The 14,218-nt window shown below is 43.9% G+C and overlaps 1 protein-coding gene across 2 annotated transcripts in view; it reads left to right on the top strand.

The window, feature by feature from the left end:
* KIAA1549L (KIAA1549 like) overlaps positions 1-14,218 on the top strand; it is a 303,755-nt gene that overhangs the window by 244,635 nt on the left and 44,902 nt on the right. For both annotated transcript variants that reach the window (XM_043481941.1, XM_043481942.1), the window contains exons 15-16: positions 4,347-4,564; positions 12,018-12,147. In XM_043481941.1, the coding sequence (XP_043337876.1) occupies positions 4,347-4,564; positions 12,018-12,147 (348 nt within the window). The remainder of the gene's footprint in view (positions 1-4,346; positions 4,565-12,017; positions 12,148-14,218) is intronic.

Raw genomic sequence — 14,218 nt, forward strand, 5'->3', positions numbered from 1 at the left:
CCTTATATCTTGTATCTTAAGCATTGGCTGTGTTGCTATTGTCTTTCTGACAACTGTTGTGAATGTCTTGATTAAGTGCACCAATGATTGGGAAACTACTCTCTCATTGTTCAAACCAGGTATTTTTTTGGTTTTTGTTTTCATGCATGACTTATAGAAACTTTTTATTTTGAGAATAATTTTAGATTTACAAAAGAGTTGCCATAATAGTACAGAGAATTCCTTTATCCAGCTAGTTGTTTACCTACTACTCCTAATATGAACACCTTGTGTGACTATAAAAAAATGACCCAGCCCAGGAACATAATATTGGCGCAATACTGTTGAATAACGTGCAGACCTCATTTGAAATTCACCAGTTTTCCTCTGATGTCCTTTCTCTGTTCTGTAATCCAATCCAGGACCCCATGTGGCATTTAATTGTCTCTTGAGTCTCCTCCCAAACAAGTTTGGGGTAGTTCAAGTTTGGGAGAGTTCCTCCATCCTTTGTGACCGTTGTTCTTCATGACTATTATTCTTTTGAAGTGTACTGGCCAGTTACTGTGAAGAATGTCCCTCAGTTTGGATTTATCTGGTGTTTTCTTATGATTGGATTGAGGTTATGAATTTTTCACATATCCATGGGAATGATGTGCCCCTTCATGGGCATGGAATCAAGAAGTACCTGATACTGATATGTCTGATTACTGACAGTGTTAACTTTCATCTCTGACTTTGAAATTCTCTTGGAATGTCATCTTAAGAAGGGATTCCAGAAATGGACTCCTGGCTCAGAGGATGTCATGCTGGCTTCTTTGCTGGTTTTCTCAGTGGCAAGTGGAATGAGGGAACAATTAAAGACTTATGAGATGCTGCCAGCCTAAAGATACCATCAGGACCCAGATTGGGGAGATCTTTGCAAGAGTTAGAAAAAATATATTCCTCAGTTTGTTTCTTTAAACCTTGTAAAAGTAAAGCATCTACATAACATGTAGCCTCATGTTGGTGAACCCCTGGCTTTGTACACCTGTTGACATGTATCTTACCCCTGGATGAGTACATTGCTAGAATCACCTAGCAGCGGAAAGTGTCAGGACTGGAATCTCTGCTTGCATACTGAACCATGTCCTGGGCATTTGGGAGTTTATCCTAGAGGATGGGATATATATAGGTGCTCGGGCTCCTGGCTTCTGAGCTAGCTGCGTGGATGGGTTTTCCTAAAGCACCACACTCTCACCACTACTTGTTGACCAGACCCAGCTAGTGCTGTGTCTAACCCTCAAAGCCCCCGGCTGTTGGTTTGTGTTGTCACAGCTGCTTCTTGCAGCTGGATTGCCCCTTCCTCTTTCCTTCTTGAAACAAGAGCCAGAAAAAAGAACCAGAGTAACTCCGATGGGCAAGAAGGAACAGGGACATTCTAAGAGAGCAGGGTAGACGTGGCCTGTCTGCCTTCCTTTTTTCGTCCTGCCCCTCCCCTGAACCCCCGGCCCCCAAAGTGCTGCACCCATGCTGTTCAGTCCAAAGCCCCCACCACTGCCCCATTCCACCCAAGCCTACCCACCTTAGTGCTCTGTGCTCCCAAAGCTACTCATTTCCCTTCCCCTTGTCTCTGTCAGACTCCCTTTCCCTTAGTCTTTGATGAAAATGAACCCTGTACAACCCACATTAATGGTAATAATGTTTATTTTTTTCAATATACAAAAGACATAATGAAATTATTTTTACATTCTGTTCTTCATACAAAAATCTTCAAAATGAATGGAGAGAGTAGCGTAGAAACATATTCATTCCCATATGTAAAATAGATAGCCTGTTTTAGAGTTGGTCCCAGTGCCTGGCCATATTGCAAGGATGCCATGCGTGTGAACTCCTGCAATCCTCACAACAGCTCCGTGAGGGCAGTAGTATTATCTGCCTCTTACACCAAAAGAATCTGAGGCACAGAGAAGTTAAGTAATGTGCCCAGGGCCACACAGCTAGGGAAAGACAGAGCTGGAATTTAAACCCAGGCAGTTGGTCTGGTTCCAGAACCTATACCCTTAGCCCCAGCTTTATGCCACACCATCATTAAAATGTAAATGACTGAAAGCAACAGAATTATCCTCCCGAGGGTGTTTGCATATAAACCCAGTGAACTCTGGTAAATGTTTCGTGAAGAGTTGGGAATGAGTGAGAGAGAGAGATTGACTTTAAAAGGAGATCTTCCCCTGTTTTGCTGGCAAACTTGCTTAAGTTTGTCTCAAGAGGGGACCCTGCTCCCGTGCTTCCCTACGGCAGCGGGGGGACCCGGAGGACAGAGGGGAGCAAGCAGTTCCCTCTGCAAAAGGCAGTACTGCCAGCCTTAGGTTTTGGAGTCCTGATGTCCCAGCAGATTTTAAGTTCATTATCCAAATAAAAGAGACTTGAGAAGAAAAAGAGCTTAATCTCAAGTATCATCAGCAGCGTGGACGGTGAGACAGGGACTCATGGGTCCGATGGCTGGAAGCCCAGAATTCCAGGCTTTGAACCCTGCTACCTGGGGGACTTTCAGGTGCAGGAGGGACACAAAGGGGGTGGACAGCTGTACCCCCCGGCCCCGTCTTCCTCCCTTGGCATTGGCTGCAACAGTAAGGAATCTCCTCTGCCGTGTCCCCGGGGCCTCCAGGCAGTTCCTCCTGGCCTCCCTGGCCTCGCCTCCTCTGTACTTCTCACGTGTCTTCAGAAGCTCAGCAGAGCCTGATCTGGGGATCCGACCTCAAGTTTCTGAGACCGCTGGACCTTAAGCCTTCTCTCACCCTCTAATCCTTTCTTCAACCGCACTGTCTTGTAGGAGTCCAGCACAGACAGCAGACAGGAGCGTGGGCGGCGGCTCTGTTGATTGGGAACGAGGACCAGCAGCTCAGCCCCGTCTTCTGGCTGCCCCTGCGCTTCCCTGTCTCCTGAGGACCCTCCTGGAGCCCTCGGGCAGCAGTTCTTAGCCCAGGTCCCTAGGCTTGCTAAAGCAATATGAAAATAGCTGTGTATTGGCTTTTGGAGGGCAAGATTCCTAACTCTCAGATTTTCTACTGATCTTCACAAATCCACGGAATATAATTTGAAAACCACTGATCAGTGCCAGAGGTTTCTCACTCAGGTACGGAACCAGAGTCAGCTCTGGGACTTTTGCAAACTACAGATGCCCAAGCCCCACTCTTGAAGATTCTGATTCAGCAGGTCTGGGCCTCTGGATTTTTGCCAGCTGTGCATGCAGCTCCAATGCTCTGCCGACTGACCATTGCCTTGGGCATCTTCCAAATGGAAAGCCCCAATTCTGGCAAGCCCACACCAACCCCAGCCCCCAGCCACTCCCTGGGCAGAATCTACAATCCAGGGGCTTAGACCTTGGACCCTCTGTACTTTGTCTTCTCATCCTGAGGGGCAGGGTATTTAGCAGCTAAATGTGCAGACTCTGAACTCTGACAGAGACTGTCCAAGGTCAAACCCTGACCCCACCTCTGATTATGGGTTGTCATGAAGGTTAAGAAGACATCATGCACGTAAGCCACCACAGTGATGGCACAGCACAGAATCTGTAAGGGGAGCTCTTAGTTCACTAGGGGTCCCAACTCTTCGCTTTACTAACTTAGCTTTTTTGACTCTTAGTTTCCTCATCTGCCAGGTGGAAGTCATCCCCACACTTACCAGCCTTTCCATGATTGTTCCTTGAAATCTTAGCTATGAAAATGCTCTCTACTTTATACATGATTATACAAATGTAGTCAAGCCTGACTGCAAACAGCTCCAATGGTTCATATTGTTCAGTAAGTATCAGACAGGTTTCACCATTCAGCTCTGTTTGTGGGCATAACATCTTCATATCATTTGTTCATTTATTTAGCGCAGTCATCCATTTGTATCTTTGACAGGTGAGCAGGAACTGGTTGGCAATAATGGCCACTGAAGCCTTCAAAATTACCTAGCAGTAAAGAATGTGCCTGAAGTGCAGGAGACAGGGAGACATGGGTTCGATTCCTGGGTTGGAAGATCCCCTGGAGGAGGACATGGTAACCCACTCCAGTAATCTTTCCCAGAAAATCCCATGGACAGAGGAGCCTGATGGGCTACAGTCTATGGGATTGCAAAAGAGCAGACATGATTGAACAAATAAACAACAACAACAAAGCTATAGACTGACAAAAATAAGCTTTCGAGTGCAGGTTGATAGAGCGAGGAGAACTTGCAAGCAGGATGTCTACTCCTCTTTCCCACCCCATTCATCCCAACTCTAGCCTTTCAAGAACTGGTGGTCTTATCCAGATGGACATCAGCTAAATGGCCATAGGCTTGTTTATTCACTTGACAGTCATTGTCCCCTGCACCACGCATGATGAGACTGTTTCTCTCCCCAGGTGAACAAAGCCCTGAAGCAGAAGTCAGACATTGAACACTATCGGAACAAGCTGCGCCTCAAAGCCAAGAGGAAGGGTTACTACGACTTCCCCCCGGTGGAGGCTAGCAAGGCTCAGACGGAAAGGAAAAAGATGTATGAAAAAGCACCAAAGGAAATTGAGCACGTCTTGGATCCAGACCCAGAACTGTGTGCCCCATTCACCGAGGCTAAAAACAGGTGCAGTTCCTAAGGGATTCTCCGGGGGTCGCTGTACCATTGGTGGGATGACGGCGGGGGGTGCCTCGGGCAGTACCGTCCAGGCCTCTGGTTCTATTTGTCGCCTGAGGACTGTCATCTTTGCGGGCTGCTGGTCTGGGCCGCACTGGTCTGTACAAGCAGGAGTTCCACAATGAGTCTGGAAGAGAATAAAATTAAAGCCGCTGAAAAACAACACTTATGCAAACAACCATAATTGTCCCTTAGCTTTTAATGATGTTTTCAAACCTGTAGCTGTTTCAGAGCTGGGTTCACATATAATTATCACCCACCTGGTTATGCAACTTCCAGATCAAGGGACAGTGTATTCATCAATAATTTTAGTGTCTCTTACATAAGAAAAACAGATTCCATGCCTCACCTTTTGATTCAGCTTCAATCAATATTTACTGCACAGCTACTCCAATCTCCCTGCTGGGTTCCTGTCTTTAATTCAAAGACTTGTCCATTTGACATTTATTGTCTCCTGCTCTGTATTGGGCCCCAGGCATGATGCTGAATACTATTATGGTCATGTGTTCATTCATTCAATATTTTATGGTGGACTGAACAGCCCAGTCTCTGCTTTTATGGAACTTAAGGCCTAATGGAAGAGAAAGATGAACACGAGAGTTTCTTGCTCACAAGTGCGATGGGTGTTTGAAATGTGAGATACTCAGCCTAAAAGGCAGGCCTGCCCTAGCAAGGAGGGGTAGGCCTGGTGGTTGAAATTGGCAACCCTCTAAGCTTTGCTGCTAACTCAGCAGGGGGTGGCTTCACCTACCAGGAAAAGGGGGGTGTGTGTGTTAGTCACTCAGTCAGGTGTGATTCTGTGGACTGTAGCCCGCCAGGCTCCACTGTCCATGGAATTCTCGAGGCGAGAACACTGGAGTGGGTTGCCATTCCCTTTTCCAGGGGGATCTTCCTGACCCAAGGATTCAACCCCGATCTCCTACATTGCAGGCAGTTTCTTTACCATCTGAGGGAAAAGGGTTAAATGTCAGCAAAGCTCGACAGGCCCACTTCTCTTCTTTGCCTTCCCCTCTGAGGCACTTCCCCTAGAAGCATTTTCGTGACTTGAGACCAACTCTTCCAAACACACGTTCTCCTTGGCAGCTGCCCCTTGACTCTGAGCTGCCAGTGCTCCAACCCAAACCATAGCCTTCACAGACACAGCCTCTAGAGAGGTCCTTGGGGAGGACAGGATGGTTCCTGGACTGAGTGGGTATTTATTAAAAGCCAAAATGACTATGTGATGGGCCTAGATGGAAGCCACATAGTCAAGCTGGGAGTGGGGACTAAATTTTATGAATGGAATCTGCATGATTTATTTTTAATAATGAAAAGAGGGAATTCTAAGCCAGTGCCTCATTTTCCAGGCTTCTTATTAGGCTTGGTGGGGACAACAAGCTGTTGGTGTAAAATCACACTGTGAAGGGATCACAGCGCACATACCCCCATGTTGATAACCGTAGAAAAAAGGGAAGGACATCTGTGGATTTTATTGGGAGGCTGGGGGTGTCTTTGGCTTTTACTTCACACTTTGGGACTTTTTACTTCAGGGGTCTTCTATAGACTTGAGTGGGGATTTATTTTTTCCTGGGTTTCCTGCTGACATTTGGAAAATGAATCAAAAGTCATCTACAAGTATGCGGAACTTAGTTTAGAAATTATTTGAGAGTTAAATACAGTTTTCAGTGAAGACATTTTATAACGAGAATGAACAAAACATTTTTCTGAAGAGGTGCATCTCCACTTCCTAACAAAAGGTCGGGCCAGTTTTCTAAGGCCTTTTGCTGGCCTGCTGATGCTGGGAGTATACAGGCAATTCTTAGTACATGTTGAAGAAAGGATTTAATTTAAAAAATGTGATCAGTTAAGGGAAAATTAGAGATAACCACAAATCAGGTGGGGTGGGGGTAGAAAGGGAGATGAGATCAGCAAGAGATGGGGATGAGAAGAGAAAGATTAATGTCGAGAAAGAGACTTAGTAAGCTCTTGGACACTATTCTTCTTTTTAAAAGATATTTATTTGGTTACACTGGGTCTTAGTTGCCGCATGAGGGATCTTTAGTTGCCACATGCAAACGCTTAGTTGCACATGTGGGTTCTAGTTCCCACACCAGGAATAGAACCCAGGGCCCCTGCATTGGGAGCACGGAGTCATAGCCGCTGGACCACCGGGGAAGTCCCTCGGGCCCTATTCTTGTCACACTCTGCTGTTGACTCCAGGCACTGTCCACTGCTGCCCGTTGTATGTTACCTGTTATCACAGGTGAGACATACCTGTTAGTTACCATTCACAGTTCAACTCTCTAGAGGTTCTGCTCTCAGTGACCAGCCCCGGCAAGGCACGAGTAAGGAACCCATTCTCTAGGTCAGAGATAGCGTCAATAACCAGAAGCTTACCCTGAGAGCTAAATAAATCAAATGAAAATTTAGAGTCCAAATGTTGACTCATCCTGATATCCTTTCAAAGAGTTTTCACAGCTTTTTTTAAGTCAGAGCATACCCCCATCTTTATGTTATAAACTCTTCATGTCTTCAGAGATACAAGGTACATAATATAACTGAGGCAGGTGCTATCAGAGGCCCCCTCCATGTCCCCTCAAGCCTTCCTATAAGCCAGCAGCGTCCTTCTTGCTGCGAACATCTGTGACTCTGATACAAGGTCCCCAAGCAGAAGTGTCAGGTAGTTAATATGCTCTGGAGCAGCTGCAGTCCGTGACAGATGGGAACTGATGGATAAATACCCCTGGCAAGAGAACTCTACACTGTTGTAATAACCACATTTTCTGGTTTCTGTATTTGATGATTTGACATCTGGGGTCTGGCCCCTGGAGAAACTGCCCCTCCCGGGGCTGGGTTGCCAGTTCCTAGGGACAGTAATTTTCCTCTGCAAGTGCACCCATCACGCGCAAACCGAGCAAGCTAGAACTCAGACCCCAGCTGCCTCCTACACACAGGGGCTCTGGCAGTCTGGGCCCCTGATCTCCCTGCCCACATCACCCCTTTCCAGTTCTTTCCCATGAAAGCCACAATAAAGGCTCTTACCCGCATTCTCCCTGCACTCCCCCTGCCTTGTGACTGACCCTGGTGCTTCCCGTGTGGCCCTCCATAGTGTGATATGCCCCTTTCTCTTGGGATCAGTGAGTATACAAGCCATCTCTTCGATGGCAGTCATCCCTCGATCTGTTGGGTTTACCATACCTGAATAACAATGAAATCTACGTTTTAAAATAATAATCTCCCAAGCAACCTAGATGCCCATCAGCAGATGAATGGATAAGGAAGCTGTGGTACATATACACCATGGAATATTACTCAGCCGTCAAAAAGAATTCATTTGAACCAGTCCTAATGAGATGGATGAAACTGGAGCCCCTTATACAGAGTGAAGTAAGCCAGAAAGATAAAGAACATTACAGCATACTAACACATATATATGGAATTTAGAAAGATGGTAACGATAACCCTATATGCAAAACAGAAAAAGAGACACAGAAATACAGAACAGACTTTTGAACTCTGTGGGAGAAGGTGAGGGTGGGATGTTTCAAAAGAACAGCATGTATACTATCTATGGTGAAACAGATCACCAGCCCAGGTGGGATGCATGAGACAAGTGCTCGGGCCTGGTACACTGGGAAGACCCAGAGGAATCGGGTGGAGAGGGAGGTGGGAGGGGGGATCGGGATGGGGAATAAGTGTAAATCTATGGCTGATTCATATCAATGTATGACAAAACCCACTGAAATGTTGTGAAGTAATTAGCCTCCAACTAATAAAAAAATTAAAAAACAAATAATAATAATAATCTCCCACACTCTCCAGTAAGTTTGAGCCCCAGATGCCCAAGACATTGATCTGCTCTAAACCATATTCTTTATTGGCTTACTTCCCTTCCCTCTCTCATTTTCCCACTTCTCAACTTGTGCTTCCTGGAACCCTCTCCCAAATAAACCACTTCTACCTAGATCATCACAGAGCTTACTTCTGGGGGAACCCAACCTAAGGCAATAACCTGTAAAGACAGTTACTCTGGTAGAAGCAGGACCTCCTCTCCCTCCTCTTCCCCTTCCCCTCCTCTTCCTCCTCCTCCTTCTAGTCCATCTTTGTGGAACCCTAGGGCTCCACAGAACACAATGCTCAGGAACTACTTTCTTAAACTATAGTGGTTGATCCAAACCTCCTAAAAAATCCAAATGAAATCCATCCTCCTCCTCCCAGCAATATTTTCAGAGGTTAAAAAACTTACACCTCAATTTTGCAAGTTTTAAAATTTGTTAACTTGTAAAGAACATAGGAAAATACCAATAGGACATGATATACCTAATGGAACTCTATTTGATTAAAATAAGTAATTTCTCTACCCAAAAGCCCAATTTATTTCAAAATAGTTGCAGGCACACATTGGTAGCCTGATTAATTGAGATTCGTGTTAAACAGCAGCCTTTAAGCTGTATATAATGGAACATTGTCTTTGATGGAAAAGGATACTGGAGGGTATGCCAGTGTCTAAGGGCGCACCCACATTCAAGGTTCTCAAAAGGGCTTATACAGTCTCACTATTGTATTTCTAATACTTCCAAAATAACCTACTTAAATGTCAATTGCTAATCCTAGTATTTACTCCTCCACCACCATTATTAGTAAATCTTTTCTAAATGGGTTAATTGGCAATCTCAGGACAGTTATGGAGTCGGCTTTTTCAAAGAATGATTTGTAATTGGGTCAAGGGAAAGAATTCTTTGGGGTCTTCCTTAAAGTATGAGTCACTCAGAAGAGATTCTGTTTCACAAGACTGTGCTCCTTTCCTAGAGGACGCCTCTATTTGCATATAGCTACAGGGCACAGTTTATAACGTTAGGTGGTAAGCTCCTATATTAGTCAGGATTCTTTTGGTTGCAAATAATGGAAAACCAACACAAATTGGCTCAATAAAGGGGAAATTTTACCACTGAACAGGCCAAGGCTTCAAGCATGGCTAGATCCAAGAGGTCATACAATGATTTCCACGTTTATCTTGTTTCTTCACTTTTGCTGGCTCCTTTTCAGGCAGGCTGTTACCTCATAGTGGCAAACTGGCTGCCAGCAACTCCGGGCTTATATCCTATCTTCTTAGAAACCTCAATGCCAAGAGAATGCCTCTTTCCTGGTTGCTGTAGCAAAACCCTTGAAACTTAGTCGCACTTGATCAACTCATGTGCCCACTCTCTGACTAGTTCTTATGGCCATGGGGTTGTGATGCTGTGATTATCTGGCCTGTGTTACATGCCTATCCCTGGAGAAAAGCTGGCCATCCCAGTGCCCTTACCTAAAGAGGGTTGTCCTGGTGCCAGATGAGCAAAGACCACAGAGGCTTTCTAAACAGGTGTAAGCTCCTCTTGGTGAGGGAGTCAGTCTAATAGTGTATGTTTTATTCCCTAGATTAATTGCAAGGGTGGGGTCTTGCCCTTGGGGTTCTGATGTCTGTTCTAGACTAGCAGTGTGTGAATGTCATGCTCTGACTAACTGGGTATGGGGTCATGAAAAGGTATCTTTACCTCCCAGGTTTCTTCCATGGTCACTAACAATAACACAACCTCTGTACCTTGAACCCACGAATGGATAGAATCTTAGAACCAAGACACTAAATAGGGGAGTTCTCTGAAGGTAGATGCTCTGAAATGCAAATAATTTACAGAGAAAAACTTACTGTTGGATGAGAGGGAAGTAGCCAGTGACTTTATCCTACTTTTGTGGGATAAACCCTGCAAGATCATATGGGATAAACCCTGCAAAATCATGTGGGATAAACCCTGCAAATTTTGCAGAATAAAACCCTGCAAAAAAGTCATCACTCCTGAGTTGCCTCCTCTGCAAAAGGAAAAGCACAGCCACGGCCCTCACTGTTACTGGTTCTTTCCCCCTCCTAAAAAAGATTCCTCTAAGGACAAGTAGAAACAAAACAGTGATGACAAAAGTATGCATTTCCTAGGGTGAGCTGGGTGGAGCCTCTGAACATGTGAACCTCAGTCCCTGGTCAGGGCACTAGAAAATGCCTGCATGTAAAAATAAAGGAATAAATAAACAAGCCAACAAAGACACTCATCATGGGCAAATGATGGCACTGGCACTGATGGAAGCCTGGATTGTTCCAGAACTTTTCCACTGAGCAGGAGGAGTAAGGGCATGCGGAAGAGACACTTAGCTACAAGGGGTTTGGGAATCCCTGTGTGTGTGTGTGTTTTTTTAATTAATTTATTTTTTAATTGAAGGATAATTGCTTTACAGAATTTTGTTGTTTTTTGCCAAATATCAGCATGCATTAGCCATAGGTGTACATATGTCCCCTCTCTCTTGAACTTCCCTCCCATCTCCCTCCCTGTGTTTTGCAGCCATAATTCTCAACCACTTTGCCGTCCTAACAGCTATAAGGGGCTGCACGCTCCTGGCAGTTACTGGGGCTCACTTGAGTAGTAATTTTCTAGGAGGAAGCACCCCTTTTAGAAGAAGGCATGATTTTAAAAAGATGTCCAAAACTGATCAGTCCTAACGAGGCTAGACCATAACTGTAAACTAACTTTGAAATTAATTGAAGTGAACTTCCTAGGCCTGAAATGGTCTGTGTCCAGGTTGATATGTGGCTGGCTGTGTTCACGAAATGTCACCTCTCTCGAGAGGCCTTCCCTGACCATCCTATCTAAAGTCACCCCACATCCTAGTCACTATCTGTCACCCTTATTACTTTGGGAATTACCAGGCGCACTGTCTATCTGCCTCTTTAGAATGTAAGCTCAGCAAAACAGGGCTGTATCTGTCTCATTGTGGATCCTCATCCTCTTCCACCCTACCTGGTACATTTTAGCCACTCAGTAATGGATGGGTGGATGCATGGGCCCCCGATTGCCTTGCGGTTTATGGCTCCTTAGCCCAGAAGGGAATCCATTGTGATGAAGGTAGAAAAGAAAATCTATCATCAGCGGTGTTTAAGAAGCTTATTATCCACAGTGTTTGTTGACACATCATGGAATCCTGCATGTGAAATTAGAAAGGTGAAAAGAAGTAGGAGGCTGCTAAGTCAACAAAGCCAACAAAAGCAAGTTTGTTCTTGCAGCGTTCACTGTCCTGGAGGGTCAAGGGAGAGTTCTGGTCTTGCCGTCAGCAGAATTTTAGATGAGGTTGCAGTGATGCAATTGATTAGAGTTACTCAGTTTCCATACCAAAGGGCACTTACAATTCAGTCAAATGGTTACAGCATCTGGTTGGGGATGGGGGGAGTCTTTATTCCACTCTTTCTACAGTTCCTGATGGCCAGGGAACAAATACCATCAATTCTGAGATTCGCAAGGCAAATCCAAAGCCTTCATTGGTTGCCTGTAGTTTGGATCAGTGGAGAATTCCATCTGTCAGGGTATTTGCTGCATCATAACAGTTGTTGAATTTTCTTCAGGCAACAGATGAAGAACTCTGTCTACCGGAGCCGGCAATCTCTGAACAGCCCGAGTCCAGGGGAAACAGAGATGGACCTTCTGGTAACTCGGGAGCGACCCCGGCGTGGGATCCGTAACAGTGGATACGATGTAAGTGTCTGGTGGGCAGAGGTGAATGCAAGCTTTGCGTTTTTCTGAATGCAAAGGGGATAGAGCATTCTGTCATGTTTTAGTTTATTGTGTATCAGTGGAATTTAAAAATACACTGAAATGTTTTCTATTTTATTATTCCTTATTTCCTCTTTTGCAAAGTAAGACTAACTGGAATGTATCAGAGTAACAAATTATTGCTCAAAGAATCTCAAGGTCTAAATTCAACTATTTTATGAATAGCACTTTTTTGACCTTATACTGAACAGCGATGCTAAATGTCCTTAATTTTTTCCCCTTTGTTCTTAGAATCTCTGTAGGAACCATGGCCGTGGGTTAGAATTCATTTAAACATAGGCGTCTTTTAATCCAGAGCACTGTTGAGAAGTTGGATTTGTTCCTGATTTCGTAACTCCTCAATATGCCATGGAAACAATGAGATTTCCCACAGAGCGATTTGGTGATTTCACATGATGAAGCACATGCTTATGTGCAGGGGTGCTCCAGGCTGCAAAAATGTTTCTAATCCCATCAAATTCCCCAGGTGATGACTTAACAGTTTGGTGCCTCCTATCAAACTGTTTACATCCCGTCATGTGTAGTTGCTCTCATGAGTTCGAGTGAAAGATGCTGTGCTAAGATGTTCAATAGTGCTTTATTGTGTCCCAAGATTCAAATGGTCTTGAATATGCTCTTAGGTTTTATGAAAATGTTTCTTTCCTTTTCTTCTAAATGTTTCTCTAATTACAAATACAAAATTTTCTGTAACAAGAGTTATGATTCAAATATATCCAGATAAACTTTTGTTTTAATTGTGAGGTTGTAATTTGAAAATTACACTTGCTTTCTTAAACATACGGTGCTAATTTGAAGGCAAGAAGGTTTTTTCCCCTCGGAATTGGTCATTCTTTGCCACAAAGCTTAAAGTGGGATTTTTAATGGTCCAATTAAAACAGGGATGCTATACCTAATTTGAATTTCTAATTACCTTCCTGACATTTAAACTTGATGTCTGTGTTGGTGGTGATACCCTTATCTTTTATTTCTTTTTCATTTTTCATAGCTAAGAGGTGGTTTAATTTTGTAAAATTCCAAATGCTTTAGCCAAATCTCTTTTTTTTCTCCTCCAGATTAAAGTATTCAATGTTAAATTTTCTCTTCATACAAATATTTCTTATGCCAAGCTTGGTCATCAATTTGATAATCAGCCTGTAGTTAAAAGTAGGGCATTTGAAATTTCCGTTTAATCTCTCCCTGCCAACAGTGAGTATTCTTCCTGGATGCTTGTAGTTTGGGAAACTTTATCTTCTGCTCAGGAATATTCTGCTGATATGTGATAGCATTCTTAGTTTTTTTCAAGACTTGTATTAATAGATTTCTTATGAGGTTCTAGACATAGACGTTTTCACAGTTTGAGGAAATAGGCCAGAACACAGTTAGTTTTGAAAAGAGAACACTGCAGGTGTTTTTCACCACTGTGCCAGGACTTGGAGTATTCACTGGATACTTTCGGAATGTTGCATTAGAACAGTAGGAGAGAGAGGATTTTTTTAAAATGAGGTTGCTTACCTCTCACATTCATGTGTAAATATTCCAATTACAGATTACTTTAAGGGAAGCCCACTTCATTTCAGTAGATTTTTAAAAAATATATGTTTCTTTGAAAAGTGTGTGTGATCACAAAAACATATGCAAATACAAGTTTCCTTAAGAGATGATGATCATCTGGGAAACAATTTGAAGAATTTAGACTGTTGATGCTAAGAATGAAATTGCTTCCTTTATTTCTTCCTGAACCTTTTAATTACATGAGAGATATCTGCTCTCATTTCCTGACTGCCCACACTAGACCAGGCCCTATTCTAGTCTTTTTACGTGTATAATGCAATTGTATTTGCTGTCACCAGACAAGTGGTTATTCTCATTATGCCCATTGTACAGATGGGAAACTGAGGCTCCGGGCAGTTACATGATATGTTTACCCATCTCCAGATCCTGTCCCCTTAACTACCCCTTAATACAGCTTCCATGCGCCCCCACCATACTGTATATCTGTCTGTACATAACATAT

The sequence above is a fragment of the Cervus canadensis genome, chromosome 11 (genome assembly GCF_019320065.1).
Source record: "Cervus canadensis isolate Bull #8, Minnesota chromosome 11, ASM1932006v1, whole genome shotgun sequence".
Taxonomy (NCBI): domain Eukaryota; kingdom Metazoa; phylum Chordata; class Mammalia; order Artiodactyla; family Cervidae; genus Cervus; species Cervus canadensis.